Source organism: Lepisma saccharinum, chromosome 1, assembly GCF_977018435.1.
Source record: "Lepisma saccharinum chromosome 1, izLepSacc3.1, whole genome shotgun sequence".
In the NCBI taxonomy this organism is placed as follows: Eukaryota; Metazoa; Arthropoda; class Insecta; order Zygentoma; family Lepismatidae; genus Lepisma; species Lepisma saccharinum.
In genome coordinates this window covers 54390998-54417766 of record NC_139229.1, presented here as the reverse complement: position 1 = coordinate 54417766, position 26769 = coordinate 54390998, and the positions used below count along the sequence as shown (strand labels likewise).

The window sequence follows — 26769 nt, the reverse complement described above, 5'->3', positions numbered from 1 at the left end:
ATATATATATATATGTGTGTGTGTGTGTGTGTGTGTGTGTGTGTGTGTGTGTGTGTGTGTATGTATATTAGCAGGTAACAATATGTTATAGACACATTCTTACTTTTCAAAGAAGCGCTCATGTGGGATGGCAAAACGGATCCGGATCCGCGAGGATCCGGATCTGGCCATCCCTAGTTAGCACACCGGGCTACGACGCCAGGGGTTCCGGGTTCGAATCTCGAGTAAGGCATGGATATTTGTATTTGTCCTTAATGAGAAAACTGACAAAGTGTTGAAGCGCTTCAATCATTGTGGAGTGAATTTTGATTTGACGAAATGTTCTTGTTCAAATGCAATGTAAACTCGCGGACATGTAAAAAGTTGGAAGTATGAATCGAAGTACGGACAACGCTCTGTAATAATAACGTTATTAACAGTGGTAAGAAATGTATTGGTTTTTGCATAAGTTCGTAGCGTTTTTTTCACCGTGGCAAAAGTATTTTTATTTGATACTAATTTGAAATGACGAAAGACATAAATTAATCAGTAATATATTTTCTTTCATTGTCTATGACTGTCCACCAACGTTGGGGCAGTTTTTGTAATTCAACGCCTGAAGAAATCAGCTGATTCGGGGTTAAATGCGTAGTCAAACCAAGTTTGAAGAGCATTTTCGTCACCAAAGGAGCTTCCTTGAAGATTGATGGATTGAGAGCTGAAAAGGTAGCAATACGAGAGCAGAGGATCGGGGGGAGTAAGGAGGATCTGGAATAACTACCCAACCAAGCTCCTGGATACCAGCTTTTGTCATGTTAGCGGAGTGTCGGTGTATATTATCGTGTCGTAACACTTCCTGGCCTACTCGCTGATTTGGTTGTTTTCTGAACGCACGTCGCACGATGGTTGAATGGTCACAGTTCATCACATTTGCTAATTCTCTCGTCGACTGATGTTGATCCTCGTGGATTAAAGCGTTTAAACTATCATCATTAAAACCCGATGGTCTTCCTGATCGTGGAGAAACGGTTAAGTCAAAAATGCCCTTTTTTAAATTACAAAACCATTTTCTTGCCCTGCTTTCCCCGTTGGCATTCTCCCTGTACAAGGTACAACTGTTTCGAGCTACATCCGCTGCCTTTGCCCCTATGTTAAACTCAGACAGTGGCGTAGCATGGGCATTTCGGGTGGGAACGCCAAGTCCGAAGGAAGGGCCGGCCCTTTCTTGCTTAATAATTTACTTATGGAATTAATCGCCACAGGTATTGTTTATTTGCCTAAAGTCAGCTGGGTTTTCAATAAAACATCATCTATGCATGTTTTAGCTAGAAAATGAGATGCCTCGCTATGCCACAAATGTTTTGAACTCTGGTGTTTTATACTTTTCGGTATGACGCAAGTCATTAGATAACCTACCTCAATCACAAGCGCCTCTGAACAACAGTAGACGTCGTTGTTGTGGGCGATTCAACTACTGATTGATTTGGTTTATTTTACTTCGCTTTTCTACCACTTTTGGTTAATCGCGAATATGAATATGAGTGATGATATTTATGAAGTTGACGAAGGGACACTCATAAAGAACACCCGTGCTAACGCTGGGATTCGAACCAGGGACCTCTGTCGTCTTGGCGCGCTGTGCAAAGCACTTTGACACGGAGGTGGGTGGATGATCCAACTATCGTACACTCTACTGACGTAACAGTGCCGATTAGTAATTCAGACCACTGTTTATTGCATCTTGGAATGGTCTTTCTTCAAATCTGCAAAATTCAATGCGTATTCACAAGCACAACAATGCCACTCCAATTGATGAACATTAAACGATAAACAAGTTCCTAACACCGCAGTGTTGCCGTACCAAACACATACGCTACGAACTTATGCATCAACCCAATATTTAACATCACAGAAATACATACACATGCATGCATTTCAGTGCACAGAGTAAGCTAATTCTTTCAACGTTGAGGCACTTTACATACTGCATTTCCGGATGACAATATCTGTCTGAGCAAGTGGGTATTTGGTTTGAGGAAATTTGTTTGGGTCATTATTATAGCTTTCAGCGTATCTAACGACCCAGCCCACACGTTTCAACTCTCAGTAATATCCATATATAGGTAGACGTAATCATACGCAGGCCACATTGGTGTTCTTTGTGCATATCCCTTTATCAATTTCATAATATCATCACTCATCCTCATCGTCGCGATAAGCCAAAAGTGGTAAAAAAGCGACGTGCAATAACCTAATTCGACCAATCAATCATTCAATAGCCAAGCGCTGATTTATACGCCTGGAAGAACAACGTGAAGTCCCGCTATGTACAGTTTCAATTAATATACGTATATTTTAGTCCAAGTTATGTCAGTTGGCTGATATACATTTTAAATATATTTAACCCATTTCAAATATCTAAAATGTTGTTGCCCTGTCCAAAAGCAAAATGTCCGGGGCTGTATCCCCCAAACTCCTCCCCTACATAGGGACCTGCCCACATCTCTTGACTCGACAGAACATTTAAAATAAAGTATAAGAAAATATATGTAACTTGCCAATGAGACTAGGAAAGCAGGAAAATGTAATCGTTTTGTTCCAATCATGATATTGCCAGCTGTGATCCTGGAAACCTGCCATGTTGTCCGAGATTCCTAAACCAGTAGAGGGGATGGCATTTGAAGGGAAATTAGGTGGAATTCCCACCCTCTCATGCGTGCACCCCCTTTCTAGTTATATATTTTTGGCGTGTGGTAAATGTGTGTGTGTATTATTCAAATAATTTGAAAGAAGTTACTAAAGTTTCCCCAAACTGGAAATTTTCAAATGTCGCATTACCATTATACCTCACAGTACTATCACTGTTGGATACAAAATACCTCACTTTCTGTGCTACATTGAAATGAAATAAAGTATGCCCAGAACTGGAAGTAAAGTAGTAATAATTTAATTCCATTATATCTTTTGATTGGTTGATTGATTTGCTTTATTTTACTTCGCTTTTTGTGCCACTACTTCGCTTTTTGTGCCACTTTTGGCTAATTTGCGAAGATGGGGATGAGTGATGGCATGATGAAATTGATGAATAGACACTCACAAACATCCATGCCCAGGCCAGGATTCGAACCCGGGACCCCTGGCGTCGTAGCGCAGTGTGCTATAATATATTTTGAAATTGTACTAAGACAGCTGTATAGCCAAAGCATAGCTCCGTGCCAGGTACATGCTCATCTGCAAGAGACAAATCATAAAAGTACACTATATTTTAAATGGTGTAGTCAATGTTAATGGTCTCCCGCGTAGACAAGTGGTTAGCGTTCTCGCCTTTGGTTCGAGTGGTCCCGGGTTCGATTCCCGGCAGGTGCCCCCAAAATTTCGGCGTTAACCCAGCGTCGTGAGGAAAATTGGGAAGCTACTTAGAGAAGTATAGTGGAACCACGAGCAAAACAACCTGCGCAGACCCGCGACTCCTGTGCACCGTACCCCCGCGAGTAGGGGAGGAGGAGAGTGGACCATGCTTTCTTATGGCCCGAGGTGGAGGGAAGAAGGGAAAGCTGCGCGGGGACTTTTCGTCCCAAGGTTGTTTTTTTTTTTGTGGTTGATCTGTAGCGGACTCCGGTCACGAAAGTCAGAAAAACAGCGGCGATGGGATCCGATGCGCTCATCAATTTCATCATTTCGCGATTAGCTAAAAAAAAAAATGGCAGAAAAGCGAAATAAAATAAACCAAATAAAAAACATCAGTTAATAACGCACATGAGAAATAGCATTATTTTTATAAAATAATTACCATTAAAGTAGTAGACCTTTTCTGCATATTTTTGGTACCATTTGTTATAAACAATTCCTACTTCTACGGGTACTTCTCGTAGTACTAACAGCATCGAATTGTCTTGTGTGTAGGGAAGATGTTAATTTTTTCAATACCTTTGCTTTGGTTTGTTTATGTAACAGAAAGGCTAATCAGCTACAGTTTGTTTCAATAGTTGTTTTAAGTCCACTTCATGCACAGATAAGCTAATCGGGACTGGACCTAAAGTTTAAAGTGGGATCCGAACCACTGTGCCTCCACCGGGTATCGAACTTGGGGTCCTTTGATTATAAGTCACAGATAAGTAATTTGTCCGTGCTACCACGGGGACGCACTTTATTCAGTCCCTATTCACTGTGAATTTTACATACTAGTTTGCAGTACAGGACTGCTTTCTCGTCATTTACAGCAAAAATATTTATGAATAATAATGAGAACATTTCATTATGTTGTAATTATGCAGACATGCACGCTTCGGCACATGACGTAAAAATTTCGGGGAAAATTCATTCGGAAATTAAATCAATGGACCGACAGAAATGCCATCTACACTTTCGGTGCGTAATTATTCAGCAGAATAGCCGCTAATGATTTACACCATCAGGGTTTACGGTAGAATAATAATAAAAAAAAGGGGAGCATGCGACCATTGCGGCGAACCGGTATGCGCTTTTGTTCAATACTTTCGCGGCGGTACGCGACTGGAATCGACGCGCATGGAATGGACGATTCGCGCGCCACGGCATTAGCAGAAAATCACGACAGGTAAAAAAGAAGGGAGAAGTGATACACAAAAAGTGAGAGAAGGAGACAAAGACTAGAGAGAGAGAGAGAGAGAGAGAGAGAAGGGGAGATGGAGTAAAGGCGGGGGGAAGTAGTGGAACCCGATGTCCAGGAACCAATGCCAGCTCGTTCCTCAAGAGACCTCGGGCGTTCCTCGACCAATCCGATTGTCGACGCTTCAGCGCGGACATCCAAGACATAACCAGGAGGGCCGCTTTTGCTTTTTGATCGCCGATCCCGAAACACTTTGCGCCACACCGGTCGCTACTTTGGCCACGAAAAGGGTGTTTTCCTTGTGCCCTTTTTGCCCGCGATCTCTTAGCGTTTCTTCAAGTTTGAAGAGCCCACGTGTTCCGAAAACAGGAAGAATTTCCTACAAGTGCCCGTGGAGTGTTGACAGTGCGTCATTCAACCTGGACCACCAAAAAGTATATATCATCTTTCTGCTAACAGAAACAACTAGACCAAATCCTTCAGACAATCTTCAAGACAGTGCTATATACCTCTCAGTGCTTCCGCAGGAGAAAAAGTGGTGATACAAAGGATATATATGTGATGGTATCTCTCCCCCAGTGTGTGTGCTCCTAAATTTTCGCCTGGTATCGTATCACGGTATAGTTTACCGATGCCACCTATTGATGCCCATCGCCTCTGTACCGAGTATTAACCGGAGAGGCCGTAGAAGGTCCAGTAAGGACATGTGACCCTTTGTAGACCATGCCCACACACTATTACGGCCGACTGAAGGTCGCGTGTATTTTCATTGCCATTACTCTGCTTCAGACGAACGGAAACTTCAGGTAAATATCCATTAATAATCTTTAGCAATAGGATGTAATTGTTGCTTTCAGAAGTTGCGTGTTTTTTCTCTGGATGCCTTGTAATTTCCAGGAAGCGCTTTGCAACGTAAATAGTAGCATGTGAAGCGTTGATCGATTTGATGACCATGTGAAATCACAACTCGGTAACATTTTGGGCCTAAATCAAGGTTAGTATATGTTCAAGCGGCCTGCTTCAAATGTTATTTATGCATGTTGATGTTGATACCTAACATATCGACAGGTGGTCAAGTATTATAATCTCGAAACGAACACACCGAATTTCATATTTTTGTGCTTTGTTTCTGAAAAGGAAGTCTTGAACATGCATATGATTCGATGGAAATAACCGTATTCATTCTGTCGACAGTTAACAAGGAAGTTTATCGATATTCGTATCTCAACCGGGAAAAAGAAGAATAAACAATCGTGACGTCAGTCAAGATCAAAAGATAATAACTGTAATGTATGTGGCGCTGTTTATTAGTTGTACCAATGCGTAGTGAGCTCATATTTGCTAGTATTTCTAATCTTCTTATTTTACGTAGAATTTAATTTAATTTAATAGAATTTAGAATAAACGATCGTTAGATCAAATTGACGAAGTGACACACATATACGTGTGTTCAAGTCGGAACTCGAACGCGAAAATTTCGTGGTCGGCCATCAAGACTGATTGGAGACCTAATGTTCTCATATATACATGGAGGCCCATCATTCTGAAACTATGCAGCAATTTCCGTCTGGACATACAATAAAGTCATTCCTATGCAGGCATTACTGAACTTGTTACCGAAAGTAGAGTGTACTTTTCGATTTGTGTTGTCCCGGCACCAATAATAAAGTAAAAGTGTATGTTTTTCTTACAATTTACGCTATTCGAGTTTGTATTAAATTGTAGGTAGCACAGTAGCGTATCCAATATCTGGGTAATCTCACTATGTCACTGGTCGTAGGCTATGAATAGAAATAAATGTACCAACTCCTAAGAAATCAGGTTGCCAACTCATAGGAAATCAGGTTGCCAATTCATAAGAAATCAGGTTGCCAACTCAAAAGAAATTAGGTTGCCAATTCATAAGAAATCAGCATCATCTCACTGATATGAATAATATTATTTACACTTTCTGATCGATATTTCTCCTGAATTTTATTCTCTAGACTTCAGGCTTCGCAGATAGCCTAACTAGCCTAGAATATACGTTCCTGAGTTAGCACTGTTCGTGTTTGTATTGTTGCTAGCTACCAATTCTATTCGTATTGTTAATTTGTTGTCTTGTGAAAGTAGGATATCGATCTTGGCTTATTTTGTTTGCCAGCTAAGAAAGCAAGTAATTTTGTTTTTATATGAATTGGTTAAAAGCTTGTGTGGTCTCAGTCTATAAAAGGGACAGGTTTCGAAAAGACGGAAATGTATAATGATGTACGAACCCCTATCTTCATCACAGGGTGCATATTATAATAGGTGTCAATAATGAAAATCTTCCATTTCTTAGTTTTGTCTAGTTTCCTTTGTTTCTAGTTAATTGTTAGGTCGCTTTCATTGCTATAGTTTCCATCACGCATTTGTTCCCGATTTCGTACTTTCGTTGCTGACAGAGGTAAGATTTTCTTGAAATATCTATGCTTACAATTACCAGTAATATAGCATTTTTTAAAATATATATTTAATACTATATTTTGTGGGGTAGAATTCAATTTATTATACAATTCTCTCTCTCTCTCCGGAAATATTAAACACGGAATCCGTCTGACACAAAAAAATTCTATTAGTGGTTACACTCACAATTTCACATATTGTTTCCTCAGTTTGCACAACTGAATTAATATGCCTCTTAAGATGATACAAGTGGAAACACTACTGCTCTTCGGTATTTTTTAACGACTAAAGAAAATAATTTGGGACTTCCATCGAGTGGTCTATAATAATTGACTCTTTGACAGTCGATTATTTCCATCTCATTTGTCTTTGCCTATACGTTTTATCATTCCTAGGTTAAGAATGTAGTTGTTGAATTCTTGTTTTAAGTCTACTTTATACACATAAAGGCTAATCGGGACTGGACCTACAGTTTAAAGTGGAATCCGAACTACTATGTGCCTCCACCGTTCTAGGTTAAGATTCTCATAATATAGTTGCAATATTCTTGGTTCGGCCTACAGTCCAGTTCTTCAGTCCAGCTTCGATTATCTTCCTGCCACAAATCACGTTTAAAAGCAGGCTATGAGCGTAAAATATCAATTTAATAAAACAAGTTAATGTATGTGCATATTCGATTTACTATGTGCCACTTTTGACGAATCGCAACGATGAAGATATATGGTGACGTGGTCAATGACATTTATGTACCTGTTTCTCCTTAACGAAATGTGGAAGTAAATTTGAATACTGTATAATAGATTACCTTCGAACTTTCTCCGCTTATAGAAATTCTGTGAAGAGTATTTTAAGCTATTTTTGTTCTGTTATTTTGGATCAGGATGAGGCCAGAATCTCAGAAGCGGGGATATAAATTTTATTGTATGCAATAATAATAGTTCATTAATTGTCAATTTCTCAGATAATTGGCAATAAACTGAAATTCGTACTAGCTTGTATCAGGTTTTACCCATTCCAACTGAGTAATAATATTTTTGAAAGTTTGAGGAAAAACGTAAAACATCACTCGTGAGACGATAAGTAGTGAGGTAAATTGACATTGCTCAACAATTGACAGGCGTATTGCATGCGACTGAACGATTGATAATTAATCGAATATTACTCAGTCGCGTACATTGAACTGTATTGTCCCTCTCTATATATTTGTATACATATTTTACGTAAGCATTGAATTCCACCGCGCCCATTATTCATAATTTGAAGAATTTATTGAGATGCATTATTGTCATTTACACAGAGCACTCGGCATAGTTGGGCAGGTGCCTCCTCCCCCTACATACACCGATGATATCAAACCTATCTCAGATAGGTTTCGGGCATAAGATCAGTTAAGAGAGTGGGGTCAACAAAGTCATTTTTTAAAAATTACCCTCCTTTCGAAAAACCGCTATAATATTCCAAATTTTGAAAAATTACATCTGCTTAGAATTCCTTCTTAAGAACGCAAGTGAATCTTTATGTGTTGTCTATGTTGATATTTGTAATAATTTCGTGACCAATTTAATCCATAGTGAAAGCAAACTACTCAAAAATTCACTTACGTGGACATAAAGTAATTATAAAGAGATGCCATTTTTCAGAATTCGGAATAGAGAGGAATTTTCGAAAATGACTTTGCTTCCACGAGTCAAAGATTCTGCGTCGCCTTCAATACTAAGTAAAGGCTTAACGTATTTCTCCCGTTTGTGGGAACAGCATGAAACCAAATAATTTTACCTTTTCTTTGACACTTGAGTCGTATTTTTCCGGAGTCGTTCCCCAATTATTCATTCTCCTGCTCTCGTCGCTGTTAACTGCGAAGCATTAACGCTAAACACATATCTCAGTTTAATTGGAACAACTGCTAACGTCTCCATGTTTTCTGTCTGAAACAAACATAAACACGCGTGGAATTCAAATGAGTTCAACATATGGAGTTCTCTGCCGTCCCAGAAATGCTTTAGGAAGGATGAGGAGGAGCTAATGACGAAAGTCAACGAATGAAAAATTGTTAAACAATTGAGCAATCGATTCCTGTCCATTACGCTATCGTCAAATTGGGTTGTTATTTATTGGAACGACCCATAATCTCCCGCCATTTTCTTCGAAGTAGAACCTATTACTTGCGAAAGTGATTGTTGGAAGTGGAAAGGGTATCGGTGTGTTTTCTCGTTGCACAATATCGTAAAGGAGCAACCCTTACGGTGTGTTTCTATACTTTCCAAGAATGCTTGCACTGTTTTTTTGTACCAGTTCTTGGAATGAGGGAAGATCATTTGGTATTCCGCGCGTGTTTAACTGTTCACATAAATGATTCCAAGTTGACTTCTGACTGTTCAACAATAGATCTGTCTCTGTAGCATGTTCTACTTACATTTAAGTAGACGGTGGCTGACGTATTCCGCTACGGGACATGTACTGAATGCCACATTAAACTGTTTACCCTCTCTGTCTCGGAATGCCTTCTAAATGCGCAAGGGAAACTTGACCATCGGAATGGCGAAGCCATTGTTACAACTGATCAGTGAAACCCCTTGGCCGAACCAGCTTGAAGGAAAGAAGGAAATTAATAAATGTGTATTCTCAAGGCGCGAATCGTCGAGTCATATGGTTGTGCAGTTGAGTACATACCCGTTGTGCATAACAAATGGCTGTCCTGCCATTTCCGTGCTGTGTGACAGTGTCTGACGCAAATGCGTGTCTGCGTGTGTGTGTGTATACCTCGCGTGGACAGGTAGACAAATTCACTGCACGCGCCGGTGCTTGGCATTGCTGCTATGGTCGTCCCCCTCATTCATTGTTGTGCTGGTCTTGCGCAATCATGGCGAACCAGGATCATTTTGCAGAAGGTTTCTGAGTTGACTGAGTCTTCGTCTTGTCTCGCGCTATGTCCAATCGAAGCGTATTAGTCTGTAATTAGCCTCATTGTCCAAAATTTTAGTAGGCGTGCCAAGAACAAAGGCCTGCCATGTATGTAGGTGGCAACACTGGAAAATTGAATCTCTGCGTGTCTGCCAAGAATTGTATAATGTGGCAACAGTTGTTATGCTACTGTTCTCCTCGTGGTGTTGTATCGGCACATGTCTTGCATTATTTCCAGCGCTATAAACAATAATTACCGTAACAATTTTGTTCATTTGTTACATTTTAAACGCATTAGGTGAAACGGCATTGGATTAAACATTTGTGTTCGATCTTCCTCCACGCTCGAGAATTATATTTTCCAAACAATCAAAGCATTGTTGGAATTACTAACCATTCGCCCCTATTAATTTTTCAACCCAATTTGGGAGGACATATTTTTGAAGGTTAAAATTAAACAAAAAGAAAAACTGACAAGTTTTCAATGTAACACTCAACCGCAAGCATTGGCTCGCAGCGTCCGTCGGCAGTTCTCGCTGTTCAACGGACATTGCTGTGAGCCACGTTCCGCGAACAACTTTACTCCGCTGAATAAAAATCTGTATAAAATCGGTTTCGCAATGTGAATTGACAATGACAATGCATTTTAAAAACAGATGCAAAGAGCTTCAAAACAAGACCATAATTGTATTTGTAGGACTACCCAATACCAAGAAAAAGTTGTTTGGCAAAATTGAAAATAACGGTTTTTTGAGAAATTTTGAAAACCTGAAAATTAATAATTGTGTTTAAAACCTATCTGCCTGCATCCTACTAAAATTTCATAACGATCGGACAGAATTTACAGAATTTCAAAGATAGCGATCGTTTGCAAAACTAAAAAAAAAAGGCTATTTTTTTGTTCTCACGACGATAAAAAATAGAAGGTGTACTCGAAAAAAAAATTGGCTTGCATAGATTAATGCAGAATTGAATAAGCTAAATTTTGATGTAACTCGTTTTTATGTAGGTCTACTGGTTAATTTTTAATTGGAGTCCAAACTCGAGTATCTATAATTTTTAATCCGACAGTAGGAATGAAGGGCCTGCGCGGTGGCGTAGTGGCAACGTTGTCGCTTCGTAATCAAGGGGCCCCCGGTTTGAAACCCAGTGAATGCGTATTACACAGTTGTTCGAATCCCACTTTAAACTGTAGGTCCAGTCCCTATTAGCCTATATGTGCCTAAGGTGGCCAAAAAACAAAAAATCAAACAACTAGTGATGATCATAAAATTTCTAACCTGTTCTGAAAATATTTAATTCTGATCCAGTGAGAATGGGTACCCAGATCCGAAACCGCATTCGGAAATGTGAACCAGCTACCTTGATCTGTCAAACGAAAACAGAGTAGCCTACTCGAATCTGGAACCGAAATTCTGGTTTTTCAGATCAGGAACTTAAAATCGAGTACTCGTATTCGGAACCGAAAATGTGGCACCCGGAACTGGTACCGAGAAAAAGGTTTTCTAATCCGGAACCGAAAATCAAGTACCCAGATATTTTAGGATCCAGAACAGTAACATCATGTCTTGCAACAACCGACTCCCCATATTAATGAAATTTTCACTTCGTTAAAAGGCTCACAAAAGTCAATGCCCGGACTTCTCATTGTTGCCATCCCGCAACTGTATACAAGAAATGTCAGAAATACTAAGGAATAAAATATTCTTTGTTAGGAGGAGATCGAGTTGAACTACTTGACCTAGAGTGGTAAAAAAGGGAAGATATCAAGATGCCACTAAACCTGTTCCTCCTGAACAAGGAATGCTAGTGGAAATTGCAAGTTCTGGCCCTTTTTCTTGCTTTCCTCTGGCCAGGTGATAAATGAAAAACATTAATTTGAACCAGTGGAGTGTGAAATTTCAGGAAATTTCTCTCTTCTTCCTTTTGTTACGTCTTTATGACCTAGGATTATTAACATAGCTTGAACTGAATTTATCTCCGGTTTTTACGAGAGGTCGACAAATTGTTCCATTCTCCGTGGTGGCAGGTTGCATTTCTCGCCAAGAACTGCTATTGGAATCTCAGTTTTAGAGCTTTCGGTTATGCTGAAACCAGTTGACGTCTTTCCCTTTTGGCAGGTCTGTTCTGTAGTGAACTTGATGGAATCTAAAGGAATGCATTTCTTTGTATTAATTTCCGTTGCAGGAGGCTGGAGGCTGGAGTAGGGTAATTGACAGTCTTGTTAGGAATGGTTCAGTAAGCTTCTGATTCGATTTCATACCAGGACATAGGGGTTTTCATTGCGTGCGATGGTGCTGGATTTAAACACATATTTGTCAAGGAGAGAGAGAGCAAATGGCAAATTATGTTTGTCAGTTACAGTTACTGGTAACCTGATTTTGGTTAAACATTTTTACTATAAGTTGCATGACGTATTAATAATGTTCATTAAAATGAAATTTAAATTTAACATACAGTTTCCAGACGACTCGAGAAGAGAGGTTCATTGAAGATTTATCGGAAGTTTCAGATGCCTCGTGCCGAGTGGTGATTGCCCCCAACGTTATGTTCATTGAAGATTAGCTAGAAGTTTGAGATGTCCTGTATTGAAATAATTAGAAATTTAATTCGACCTATAACCTTATCTGTTTGAGATGTCTCGAGGTGAGGCATGATTATTGCCCCTAACCTTAAGTTCATTGAAGATTCATTGGAAATTAAAATGTCTCGAGAAGATGATTGATCGCCCTTAATTCATTTAATTGAATATTCATTGGAGGTTTCATATTTCTCGAGCAGATGAGTGATCGTTCTTAATTCTATTCCATTGAAGATTCATTGGAGGTTTCAAATGTCTCGAGAAGATGAGTGATCGCCCCTAATGCCATTGAAGAAACCTTGGAAGTTTCAGATGTCTCGAGAAGATGAGTGATCATCCTTAATGCCATTGCAGATTCATTGGAAGTTTCAGATGTCTTGAGAAGATGAGTGATCGCCCCTCATTCTATTCCAATTAAAATTCATTGGCAGTTTCATGCGTCTAGAGAAGATGGGTGAACGCCCTTAATGCCATTGAAATTTCATTGAAGGTTTCAGATGTCTCGAGAAGATGAGTGACTGTCCTTAATTCCATTGAAGATTCGTAGGAAGTTCCAGATGTCTCGAGAAGATGATTGATACCCCTAATTCCATTGAAGATTGATTGGAACTTTAAGATGTCTCGAGAAGATGAGTGATAGCTTCTAATTCCATTGAAGATTCATTGGAAGTTTCAGATGTCTCGAGAAGATGAGTGATCGTCCCTAATTCCATTCCATTGAAGACTCATTGGGGGTTTTAAATGTCTCGAGAAGATGAGTGATCGCCCCTAATGCCATTGCAGATTCATTGGAAGTTTCAGATGTCCCGAGAAGATGAGTGATCGCCCCCATTGAAGATTCATTGGAAGTTTCAGGTGTCTCGAGAAGATGATTAATGCCATTGAAATTTTCTTGAAGATTTGATGTCTCGAGAAGATGAGTGACTGTCCATAATTCCATTGAAGATTCGTAGGAAGTTTCAGATATCTCGAGAAGCTAATGCCATTGAAGATTCATTGGAACTTTCAGATGTCACGAGAAGATGAGTGATCATTCCTAATTCCATTCCATTGAAGATTCATTGGAGGTTTCAGATGTTTCGAGAAGATGAGTGATCGCCCTAATGCCATTTAAGATTCATTGGAAGTTTCAGATGTCTCGAGAAGATGAGTGTTCACCCCTAATTCCATTGAAGATTCGTTGGCAATATAAGATGTCACGGGAAGATGAGTGATCGCCCCTAATGCCATTGGAGATTCATTGGAATTTTCACATGTCTCGAGAAGATGAGTAATCGCCCCTGATTCTATTCCAATTAAAATTCATTGGCAGTTTCATGCGTCTAGAGAAGATGAGTAATCGCCCCTGATTCTCTTCCAGTTAAAATTCTTTGTCAGTTTCATGCGTCTCGAGAAGATGAGTGATCGCCCCTTTTTTCATTGAAGATTACCTGGAAGTTTCAGATGTCTCGAGAAGATGAGTGATTGCCCCTAATTCCACTGAAGATTCATTGGAAGTTTCAGATCTGGTGAGAAGATAATTGATCGCTCCTAATGCCATTGAAGATTCATTGGAATTTCAGATGTCTCGAGATGATGAGTGATCGCTCCTGTTTCTATTCCTTGAAGATTCATTAGAATTTTCAGATGTCTCGAGAAGATGAGTAATCGCCCCTAATTCCATTGAAGATTCATTGGAAGTTTCAGATGTCTCGAGAAGATGAGTGATCGCCCGGATTCTATTCCAATTAAAATTCATTGGCAGTTTCATGCGTCTCGAAAAGATGAGTGATCACCTCTTATTTCATTGAAGATTCATTGGAAGTTTCTGATATTTCGAGACAAGAGATGATCACCTCCTACTCTTTATTCATTTGTATTCGTTGGTAGTTTAGATTTTTCGATATGAGAAATCTTATGTTTATTGACATTTCATTGGAAGTTTCAGGTTTATGGAGACGAGGAGGTGAATCCATCTTAGGTAGTTTCCACATTGAAATCCTCCCACGAAATCCTCAAGTGACATGCATCACTTGAGGTTTTCACCAATTGAATGCATGTTCTTGCGACCTGTCATGCCGCTACGGTGCGAAACGTTACTGTTGATTGGCTGCTTCCCAAGCGACATGTGGCGCGTGTCGTTTGTCGACTCAGTCTGAAATCTCCTTAAGCCTTACGGAGAACCTGTATGTGAACTCGTGAAAGCCCAATCGTAATAACAATAACTGAAGTGGACAAAATTCTTGGAAAAGAATGAAATTAATTTTACCAGAATTCTACGTATTTTTTTAAGGTATTACGGTGGAGAGAAAGTGTCCTCGCGGTTAAAATTCGAACCAAAAATTTAAATTCTGATGATGAAGATTTCCTGTACAAGCTTCTCTCGTTTCTGTCACAAGCATGGAAGCCAAAAGTGTCAACCGACGCATAAAACAAAACTGCATCAATAGCAGTTCACGACAAGATAAATGATACAGAAAAATATGTTAAATGTTGAGTTTTGCCTCAAATTTGCTTCAACAATATTTCGAACTTTACGTGTAACCTGTGCATGATCATTCAGAGTTCCGTGTTCAATAAAAACTTAAAATTGTATATGACGATATTTCTGAGAGTGTTTTCAGTAAAATAATTATAACTTTCACTCATTCCACTCTCCTGCTTGGAGGAGGAACTAATGCCTTTAGACACACCCTCTGCATGCAAAATTATTTTTTTGCAATGTTTACTCAAATAGCGTGCAGGAATGTGTTATAGAAGTCTGTAATTAGAGTATTTTCGAAATCCTATACCTTGGAGGTCCAAGACGGCAAAAAATCGGTTGCTCCTGTACCAAAATATACTTCGAATTCTTTTTATGTAAACAGCGCTATTCCTGTGGCACTTTGAATTCATGTCGTGTTTCTTCGTGCGTGTCTTGTGCAATTATATACAAATATGTCATTTTTGTAACAAATTTTCAAAGCTCAGTATTTATACTTTCCTCTAACACACTTGTTTTCTGCTAAGTTTACCGCCGGAATTTAGTTTATTTTAAAATTCACGTTTCTAGAACGATCTTTAAGACTTTAAATTGTTTGATATAACCCCACGTATACATAAGGTATCACTTCCTAAATAAATTTAAACTCCACATTTACTTTTCATGACTTTGAAACATATTTTGTAATGTTCTCAATCCATTTTGGCAATATCATTAAAAAAAATGAGCAGTTGCATGGTATAAAGCTCCATAAATTATATATATTTTCCTTGCCGTTGCGTAAAAATTGTTTACAAGTAAATAACAGTACAGGGGATATTGTATTGCTTCCCTGACCGCAGTGCCGTGCCCTAGCTCTTTTCGAAACTGAGAAGAATATACTGGTTTCCTATCGCACACACACACACATCAGCCCTCCCCGATGGCGTAGTGGTAGCGTCATTGCCTTGTAATCAAGGGGTCCCGGGTTCGATACCCGGTAGAGGCACAAGTGGTTCGGATACAACTTTAAAACTGTAGGTCCAGTCCCGATTAGCCTTACTGTGCATAAAGTGGACTTTAAACAGTAACTCAAACCAAACACACACACATCATATTATATCTATTAGATTAGATACAGAGGTACATACTATGTTCATGCAGAACAAACGTTTTGTGGTATAATACATAATTAAAAGATCACTGCTTACGAAGAATTGTTCTCTTTCTGTTCATGTGTTTTTCTACGCCATCAGAAGTTGGATATTTCCCAGAGAGCAAGTAAAATAATGCTCCCATAAGCGTAATGCTCAGTTTTCTCCTCCTCCTGCAACTATCCGGCGCAAGACATCTGTTTCATCACCTCTCCGCGGGGAAAGGTAGGTTAGAGAGGAGGGGTTTAAGGTCTTTCCAGAAGCTCGTGTCTGGCTGGACGGTGAAACAACCTAAAACTATATGTCCTAGCCTTAAATTGCTACACGATTTTGCAATATACTTATTATGTTATGCAGCAGTAACGTAAATTAATTCTTGTCAGCAATAAAACCAACTCTTTCTAAAACTAATAACCACACGCCCGATGGAGAAATATAGTGGTTTGGATCCCACTTTAAACTCTACGTCCGGTCCCGATTTGCCATTCTGTGCATAATGTGGACTTGCAAAATAAACTGAAACAAACAAATAGCCACGTTTATGTAACAGAAATAAAGTTTGGCGCTAATCAAGAGGGATATCCGGTTTGGCGGCTCCGAGGATGGCGCCCTTGGCAGTTGCCCGGGTCGCTGGCCCTTTATCCGCCCCTGAAACAACGTGAAACTTGCAATATGGCTGCCCAGCATGGCGCTACAGCGAGTTGAAGTGTACACTTATCGTGCCCTTCCAACTCCACCTATGCAGCAGATTCGGACTATAACAACGGTATGGGATTCCGTGGGTGGAACGTTGCCGTAGTCGACAACAGTTGCCGATTCGGACACTTCAAAATCGACGGAGAGCAACGTAAGGGTGCATTGGCAGATTCGGACACCATGCAAGGTCCTCAAGGTACTGGCTCACGGCCCTTTCTCATGGCTTTTCCTTAACGTTTGCAATAAGAATGTCTAGAAGGAAATGACATTACAGGGGAAAATGGCCTCTTGCCTTCGCATGGTCTATTTTCTTGATGGTTCCGAAATTAAAGTCCAGAAGCAAAATTTACAACCGGGAACCCATCCAACACTTGCTTCATAGATTAAAAATCGAAAGACAAGAAGCTACTAACCTAAAACAAGATGGGTACTTTCCATATTTTCCCCATTTGTTTGGCGCGTACCATTCCCGCTTTTACAACCTGCCCAAGTGGCGATGAGCTGGCAAGGTGTAGTCGTCTGCTGGACATTGCGCAAAAAAAAGAAGAAAAAAAAAGAGTCGCTGCTGCATATGTAAAACAACATGTGACAAGCCGTGATGCCTATTAGTTATAGCACAGCAGTCACCACCCAAAGCCTTTGTTAAACGTGCATGTTTATATAATTTACTCGCCCAGAGAGAGGCAGAGAGAAGTTATTGATCAGTCAGGCTACCGATAAACCTTGCTCGCTCCATCTTGCAATTCAAACAAAGTATCTCAGTTACCCAACCAGACCATAAATTACCCAACGCTAACCATTTTTGTCGTATGTTATTAAATTTCGCATGCTATAAATTCCCTTCCCCCCTCCTCATCGTTAGTTTTACCGAGCGTGGATGGCCATTTCTTTTCCGACTCTCAGCAACATCTGGATCACAAAGATGGCTTTGTGGAGCAACTTACCTTTCCACGTGTTTCTTCGGAACACAATAATTCCCTCCCCGAAACTCGAATGATAAATGTTGCCTGTTTGTCTTATTGACTTCGCTTAGGCGGGTTTGCTTTTCATTACCGATGATTTGTAAGCGGCCAATAGGAACGTGGGCAGCCGGAGTGACACACTAGCTTTGGAAGTATCAGACGGAGGCTTTTTTTCGGTACCACGACTCTAGCAATCCCACGCGCGGACATTTCTTCTTCATTCTTCACGACAATGATTCTTTTCTCTCCACAAGCCACACTCACAGGTTCCACAATAAACCAAGACAAACTCAACCATGCTCTTTTCATGGACATAACTAGTTATTTTGAAAGGAGCCAGGTGATTGAAATAAAATGGATACTATTCATGGACGTCCGGAAGGGGTTGGGGCACGGTCTCCCCTGGAAAATGAATGTCCCCCCTCAAAATGATATATTTCACACATAATTTCATTTCATTCACAGTATTTTATGGTAATTATTATAAGTGTATTGAAGGAACATGATAATTTCATACTGAAACAGTGTTTTTTGAGGGAGCATCACTATTATGGGGGAAAATATACCTCCTTCGCCCCCTGGAAAAAATTACCTTGCTTGCCCCTTCCTGGGAAAAATCCTGTTGACGTCCATAATACTATTATTATTTTAAAATATTTGTCAAAGTATACTTTGAGTACACTTTATGCTCGGATAGACTAATCGGGAATGAGAATTGCAATTTAAAGTGTGATCCGATCCACTGGCCGTTGGGAAGGCCCAAATAATATTTGTAATGGTGCCACGAATTAAAATAGACTTGTTTTCTTGCAGCAACGGGGGTCCGAGAGACTCTTGTTCGATTCCCAGAATGAGTGTGCCGATTTTTACCTTCCTCAGACAGACTTTCAATCATCCCAACTCTGTATCATCCCTGTTGGGAGATGATGACAGTGTTTTAACAAAGGTTTTTTGCTTTTGGAGAAGAGGAAGGTTTTAGTGTATTCTGTGCGAGTCCCTTTACAACTTGCGGGCAGGGGCCAGGGGGGGGGGGCGTGGAAAGGGAGAGGAGAGAAAGAAGAGAGAGAAGAAAAATGGGACCTTAGGGCGAATACCTCTTTTTGCAAATTCTTGACATTTTCAAAATTCTGTACAGATCCCCTTTTTTGGATCTTAGAAGATGTTAGGTGTTTTGGGGCGACACTTGCGGTACAATTCATCAATGAAAACACTTTTTAGGAGTGCGGTGACCAAATGGGCAAATCACCAATTTGTGACCACGATAACTGCCGTAGATCTAGAGATTTAGATCTAAAATTGCCGTAGAAACTAGATTGACTGGTTGGTTTACTTTATTTTACTTTACTTTTCTGCCACTTTTGGCTAATCGCGAAAATGAGGATGAATGGTGATAAGATGAAGGAACTATTAGAAACATATAGGGATGACACAACACAGGCCTCACAGAGGATTTTTTTTATACTGGCTGTGAGTCCGGACGTCAGAGCCTCACTAATCTGTAAGATTCAGATTTGAAAGAGAGGTTGATTGATTGGTTGTTTTCGTCTATTTTACTTTGCTTTTCTCCCACTTTTGTCTAATTGCGAGGATGATCTTGAGTGATGATATGATGAAATTGATGAAAGAACACACACAAACACCCACGGCCAGGCTGGGATTCGAACCCGGAACCCCTGGCGTAGTGGCGCCCTGTGCTAACCACTCCGCGACGGAGGCCCGCTAGAAGAGAGAGAGAGGGGTTGACATTTGGGTGTATACACGAAGAGTCACCCCTCACATCCCTTGAAACTACATACATCGAAGGGTTGGTCATGTATTGCTTTGCAACGAAATGAAACGAAGTATTTCAAAATGGTGGAATTTAAACCAACCGCATGGGAAAATTTGGAAAACACGCTTGGTGCTGTTCACGCACGGTACTGGTATTGTAATATTGGAAATATAATTAACGGAAACGTGCTCCGGTCTTATCTAAATATATGAGTATTGGTCAAAAGGGCTCTACCTACACCCTTCCGTCTTCTAGATTCATGGGCGTAACATGGGGCCTAACTTTGGCGGGTTGGGCAGAATCGAAAAGTTATCCATTCCATAAAAATGGCATTCAGGATTGTTTGCTGAATAACTGTTACGTGTGTGAAATCACAAAAATCACTCTTTATAACTTTGCTCACAAGGAAATTAACAAATTTTAATAAACCTGAAAAAAATGGGAGGGGGGACAATGCCTTCCCTCTTGCCCTCGCCAAGTTACACCTATGCCTGGATTCGCTCATGCGAACGTTCATTCAGAAGAGGATTACACCTGATCTGAACTCTTACGTTACACCAATGAGTCGGTTAGTTTAGCAGTGTGTTGGAGCCATATCTTTGTCTACCACTCTTTTCTTCAACGTCTCTCGCAGCTTCGCATTTCCTCTTCTTCTTCTCCTTCCTTTATCGGATTTATATAGTGGCTCGCTGCCTACACGGATCTAAATGTGGCTTAATTGCAGGGTGTGTGCTCCGGAGCACTATGTTGTCAACGTCATCAGTATTACTTAGTCTTCTGTTGGGTGCTTCTCAAAGACTTGGGTCTATTGTGTGTGAACAATGGTGTGTTTCCCATAGCTAAGAGGAGACATGAGTTGGTTAAATGTGCTTGAAATCGAGTGACAGCTCACACCTGAAGAAAAATGCCTTGGATCCGAGAGACAGGGGAAAGTGAGCGACCTTTCAAATCAATGCGTACATGGGAAAAAAAGAACAAATATTCATGTATTGGTTAAACCTATGCCCAGTAATTATAGTGATTTACAAGAAGAAGAATAGTAGTTACGTTATGTTACTCCTTGCCTTTCGAAATTTTTATTTATTTACTTAAAGTTTCAGATACAGTGTTAAAGACCACTTTATACTGAGACTGTGCAACAAGAAAACAAAAACAACAACATTGATTGCTTGATTGATTCAGTTGGTATTTTAAGTCCACTTTATGCACAGTAAGACTAATCGGGACTGAACCTACAGTTTAAAGTGGAATCCGAACCACTATGTGCCTCCTCCGGGAATCGAACCCGGGACTCCTGATTACAAGGCAACAACGCCACCAGAGCGCCATCGGGGAGGCCCTAAAAATAACAACAGAACAAGACAATACAAGATGGCGGAGAGAAAAAAATGTTACACGTACATTCTTAGCGATTGTCAGAAATTGCATTCTGATAAGAAAATATCAATATTTACAGGCAGATTTTTATATAAGTAGGGGAACCTGTAGTAAAGAGACCGATGTAGAAGGGAGAGCCTTGTAGGAATGTGAAAGAACTTTACGTTTCAGTTGCCCGTGTGGGTACTCGCAGATGAAATTGGTTGACCAGGAATTCGGTTTTAATTTTGCCTTTGATGATTTTGTGTAAAAATTTCAGGTCTGCTAGTTCGTGACGAATGTGTGCTGACTGGATATTCAAAATAGACATAGTTTTTGTTTTCTGGGGGTGTCTGAGAGAAGGTTTTCTATGGCGAGCAATGGCGAGGAAAATCTGAGGACGGAATCAATCCTGGATAGATTAGTTTTAGAAAACATAGTTTAGATGACAGAAGACAGAAGGAAGAGCAATTTATTTGGTTTTGGAATAATGTCTCATAATGAATCTTACTCACTGGCGTACGCAGAGGGGGGCTGAAGGGTCTACAGTCCCCTCCGAAATTTTGAGAAAATCTACATTTTTCAAATAAAAGCTGTGAAGAACTCATAAAAAACAGTGTTAAAAGGAAACTTGCCTTAAAATGACCCCCGACTGCAATTTTTGAAAGTGGAAAGTTTTTAATATACGAAATATGTTATTGTGTATGCCCTCCTCCCTAGAAAGCATCTACGTATTATCCATCTTTACAATTGTAGCCCCTCCCGGAAAAAAATCCTTCGTACGCCAGTGTTCGAATTTGAAAAAAATGCAGAGGGAAGAAAAACTTCAGAACCTTTTTTTTTTACATTTTCAGATTTTGTATATGATTGCGACAGAGGACTGTGTCAGTACGATTGAGTTAACATTGGAGTAGGCTTATACATTTCGATATATCTATAAATGATACGTTGCAGCATGATGTCCTTCCTTTGGCTACATTTCAGATTTTTTTTTTTTTTTTTTGTCATAGGAAAATCGTCCACTGTCTATATAGCTGGAATTGTTTAATTTGTTTTTAATAAAAGTTTTTCCGCGGCTTTTTCTACTTTTTCCTTTGCAAAATTTGGCATTACGAATCTCTAAATGCTAAAAGCAAAACGTACGGGGCAACAACAATACACCTCGCACGGATGAAAATTTTATCTTGAGACGACCCTGTGTGTGTGCATATAATTCTGTTGTGTTTTTTGCCCATTCTTACTATTTTTTCAAACCTCTTTCTCGACTGTATTTTTGGAGCTTAGGTTGATAGATTGATTGAATTGCTTAATTTTACTTCGCTTTTTGTGCCACTTTTTGCTTACCTTTTTTTGGCACGTAACTTGCAAATTTCTAAAATTTAGATACTTTTAATTTCCGACCTGGTTGCATTTGAAAGAAACCGATCGACGTGTTTCGAGATGAGGAATTTTCAAAATGCAGTTGGCGCGGGAGATATATTTTTATCTCTGTAATTCTTCTTTCAGTCATCTCCAAAGGGAGACCTGTTTATTTTCTGCAAACGTTACACAATGACAAAATCGGCCTATTGGGTTTTTTGACCGATTCGTGAACAGGTGCTTGACATTGTCTTCTCTGGCAATCTTTCGCCAGATCGTCAAAGAAGATGTGTCTGGAAGAAGATAATTTTTACATTTTCTTCTCCTCAATATGTCCAAATTGATGTATTGCCCGGCTGTGAGATAAGAATTCGTATTGAACACCTGGTTGGTTGTTGGTTCTTATGAAGAAGATAGTTCCAACAGCTTCTCTCCTCGAGGCTTGGGCTAACAACATGAATACATTTTTTGTCAGTCCATCTGCTCTCAAAAAACTTACAAAATGTTTCTTCTATCGAACTGTGGAATGAAGTTTGTTGTAAAATTCCGGTTTTATCTAGTTTTTAATGGAATTTCAACCGAAACTGATAATGTGGCGATATGAAATTTGCTGATTCCGAACCGACGAACTGCCGATCCGATATTAACTGATGTGTGTTTCATGAATATTGTCAATGATTCATTCACCTGTTTAATTTATGAAATTATATGATTGCAATTGTCTATTATCTTTTTCTAAAAATAACTCTGTATTCAGAAATATATTTAGAAAACTAAAGTAAAAAGATTACACCTGCACATTGCCTGGTTTATTGGATTTCTTTTAATTCGCTTTTCTGCCACTTTTGGCTAATCGCGTAGATGGGGATGAGTAAAGAGACGCTCACAAAAGTGCATAGATTTTGCTTTTATGTTCATAGAAACTAGAATAAAATGGAAGAAATTTCAAGTCAATCGAATGTAGAAATATGGGATAAGATAAATTATTTACAATTTTACTGATATGTCTATATCGTGATGTGTTTGGAACGAGGGCTTAGAAGGAAGATAGGAGTGGGACAGATTTGAGTTGGACAAAACATCGTCAGAGGTGAGAATAGCAAAATTCTGTGTCTATCGTTTTGCCGAATTAGGGTAGTAATATCAATGGCAATAGAGGGTGTTCATCCTGTTTCTCTGGTAGGAACGACCGCTGCAGACATCCCCCATAGAGACAACCCTCCAACCAATGTTTTTCTTCTGCAGCATCTATGCTAGTGCAAGCAACAGTTCTCACGTTCTCTCCTGGTATTTCTTATTCACTGCTATCTGTTTCTTCTCCAGTATCAGCGCTATTTGTGTCCATGGACGTCCGCAGGATATTTTTCCAGGGGGGCAAAGGAGGCATATTTTTCCTCATAATAGTGATGTCCCCTCAAAAAACACGGCTTCAGTCTGAAATTATCACGTTCCTTCAAAGTATTTATAATAATTAACATAAATTACTGTGGCTGAAATGAAATTATGTGTGAAATATATCATTTTCATTGGACATTCATTTTCCGGGGGGGCAGGGGGCCTTCCGGACGTCCATGTTGTGCCACAGACAGTGGCGAACACTCCCTTCGAAAGACGCCGGGTGCTTCAAAACTACCATTCACCCTTTCATATTTTAAGTATATATGTATGCATGCACATGTGTAGGACACTCTTTCTTTTCACACTTGCTACGTTGACAAAACAACTCAGTACCAGTTGACCACCCACCCCCTAGAATTTAATTACATCGTGTATTTTTTTTTAAGAGAACCTGATAAAGTAATCTAAAAGCCACGCCAGGAAAGAGTGAAAAGTTTCTCTCAGAAAGACCAAATTTGCTATCCCAGTCTTGCACCCATTTCCAATTAACACCTAATTAGAACAAAATACCCGGCAAGGTCACAAGTGCGAGGAAACCATGTCTGTAATAAACGGTTTGCAGTACACACCTTCGGATGTGCAGGAAAATATGTGTTGAATAAAATAGCAATGTCAAACCTGTAGTTGCCGAGTTCCTGCCACCATCACAGACATATCGGCACCTCTTCCTAGCGAAGACAGAAAAGAGTTGATAACACAGTCACGTTTCTATGGCAACCTGTTCAAACACAACAATTTATTAAATCACTGCTATCGGTCAATGAACGGGCGTGGTGTTCACTAGGATCCCATTAGGCTTAAAAGCTACCCTAATGAAATCAGCGCATGCGAACGAACAAGAATTAATACTTCAAGCAAAACCTAGCATATCGTGCTATTAAACTTACACGTTAATTGGTCGGGCGAAGTAAAAGGTCATTGCAGAACTAGACAGCATATTGGCAGATAGCTCAAGCAACTATATCTGACAACTTGTCATCGTTGTTTACATTGAAACATACTTGCAGTGCGAGATAGCAACTGTTTTACATAAACACTTCTAGATGTTGTTCCAGTAGAAATTTACACCCAACTTTAGAGTTTCTTTACTGCCTCCTTGACTCCTCAATCTTTTCTAATGTTTTAAGAAGACAAGCACTACCAGTTCCTAGAAGAGGGAGCGTCTCCTGATTGGTTGACTGGTTGTTTCGAACTAGTTAATCCACTGAGAGGATGCAGGAGTTCAAGTTTCAAATGTCTGTATCCATAGGACCACCCACAAATGTCACACACACGATATCTTGATCACACGTTCTCCAAGGGCTTACAAGCTGCTCTAATCGCTTCACGGCTTGGCACCAGGACGTCTACCGCAAGCAGTTTCGCTTCTGCGGATCCTGTTCTTCTTCATCTTCATGGAAGAGAATGAAGACTCTTCTTTGTTGTGACCTCCCAGCGTCGCGAGTATTACTCTCACCCTCATATTTTGATTGCCGACTGCAGACACCCTATCCTTAAAAGTGGCAGAAAAGCGAAGTAAAATAAACTAATTCGTTCTTCGTGCTGCTTAGGAAAGGTACCGAGCCTTGTCTAGACGGGGGCCGAGATATACTTCGTAAAATCGAGATGAGACCGGGGCTTAGTATCGGGGATTGAAAATCATTGAAAATATTTACCTGAATGAGCAACCTGTGGCGCGGCAGCCCGTGAGGCTCAGGGCCTACCTACCTAGCCAGTTACGGGGTGAAGTGTGGTCAACACGACGAACCCCCAGTCGTTGTTGTAGGTTTCCGTGACCGGGTTGCGCTACCCATTCGTAGCTCCCCAATTTCCTCACGATGATGGGTGCCCACCGATCCCATACACAGACTGAAATCACGGGAGTCTCCTAGGAGACTCGAACCTATGCGCGTCCCGTAGACGAAGCCCAAAGCATGACGCCTTAGACCGCACGGCCACGGTGTGGGACACCAAATAGTATCTAGTTTTATACAGATAGGTCGTATAGTTTGTAGATCCACTGGTGTCACTTGTGAGTCTGAGCTGCATTATTGCATATAATCAGGATAAAATTACGTTTTCCTGTGGATCGTAGCGTCAAAATGAGCCTTCAAATACATTTGTTTTAACACCAAAGCATTTTTAATTAAGTCAATTTGAATTTTGCGATTTGAAAAATAATAAGAACAACAATAATAAAACTAAAATATGAGTTTCTATGACTGATGGGCAAGATATGAAATCTTACTCTGAAACTCATAAGTTGATCCATGCGTGCTATTTAACTATCACATTTATAGATTTAACTAACTCTCCAGCCTTCTTAAACCCGAACGTTTACGGCTGCGGCAACACAAGCCTTTCTATCCTGGGCAAGATCAAAGCAATCTTTTCCAACCTTACTGATTTCCTTTAGTCCACACCAGCGTTATCCCTCCATCTTCGTCTTGGCCTTCTTACAGGTCTCTTACCACCAGTTTTTCCAACATGATTCCTGTAAATTCTTCTTTCCTCTCCCATTCGTTCCACATGGCCTACCCACCTAGGTCTCCTTGATTTAATTATTCTAATGATATCTGGACATGAATACAAATTATGCAGTTCTAAATTGTGTAACCTTTTCAACTCAACTGTCTCCTCATCCCTTTTAGGTCCAAATATTTTCCTAAGGATTTTATTTTCAAATACTCTTAATTTATGTTCCTATTTTAATGTAAGGGACCAAGTTTAACATTCATATAATACTACAGGCAAAATTACTGTTTTGTATATTTTAACTTTTAGTTTCTCATATATTATACGAGAGGATAAAAGTTTATGAAGAGAAAAGTAATAGCATTTCATGAATTAAGTCTTCTTTTTATTTCCTCTTTAATATCATTCTCATTTGTTAGTATTACTCCTAAATACTTGAATTTGGAATCTAATTCAAACGAGTTGTTTAGATTTATATTATTAATATTATCTGAGATAAGGTTATACTTAAACTTACAGTTTACTTTGCACTGATCCTCTAACTATAAAACAACTAACGAAAAAAACAACAGCAACATCTTATTATCCTGCGTTTCAGCACAATCCTTGATCCACTTAAATACCCATTTGTTCTATCCTCACGTGGATATTCTGGATAAAATACTTCCAGTTTCAATACACTACAGTCTACAGTTACGAACCGCAT

At 39.7% G+C, this 26769-nt stretch overlaps 1 protein-coding gene across 4 annotated transcripts in view; it reads left to right on the top strand.

The window, feature by feature from the left end:
• Positions 1–26769, top strand: part of Wnt2 (Wnt oncogene analog 2) — a 181442-nt gene that overhangs the window by 38351 nt on the left and 116322 nt on the right. For 3 of the 4 annotated variants that reach the window (XM_083131864.1, XM_083131856.1, XM_083131847.1), the window contains exon 1: positions 4809–5373. The exons of the other annotated variant lie outside the window; for it this stretch is intronic. In XM_083131864.1, coding sequence (XP_082987990.1) covers positions 5291–5373 — 83 coding nt within the window. In that variant the 5' untranslated portion in view covers positions 4809–5290. Of the gene's footprint in view, positions 1–4808; positions 5374–26769 lie in introns of those variants that run through there. 4 annotated transcript variants of the gene reach the window in all.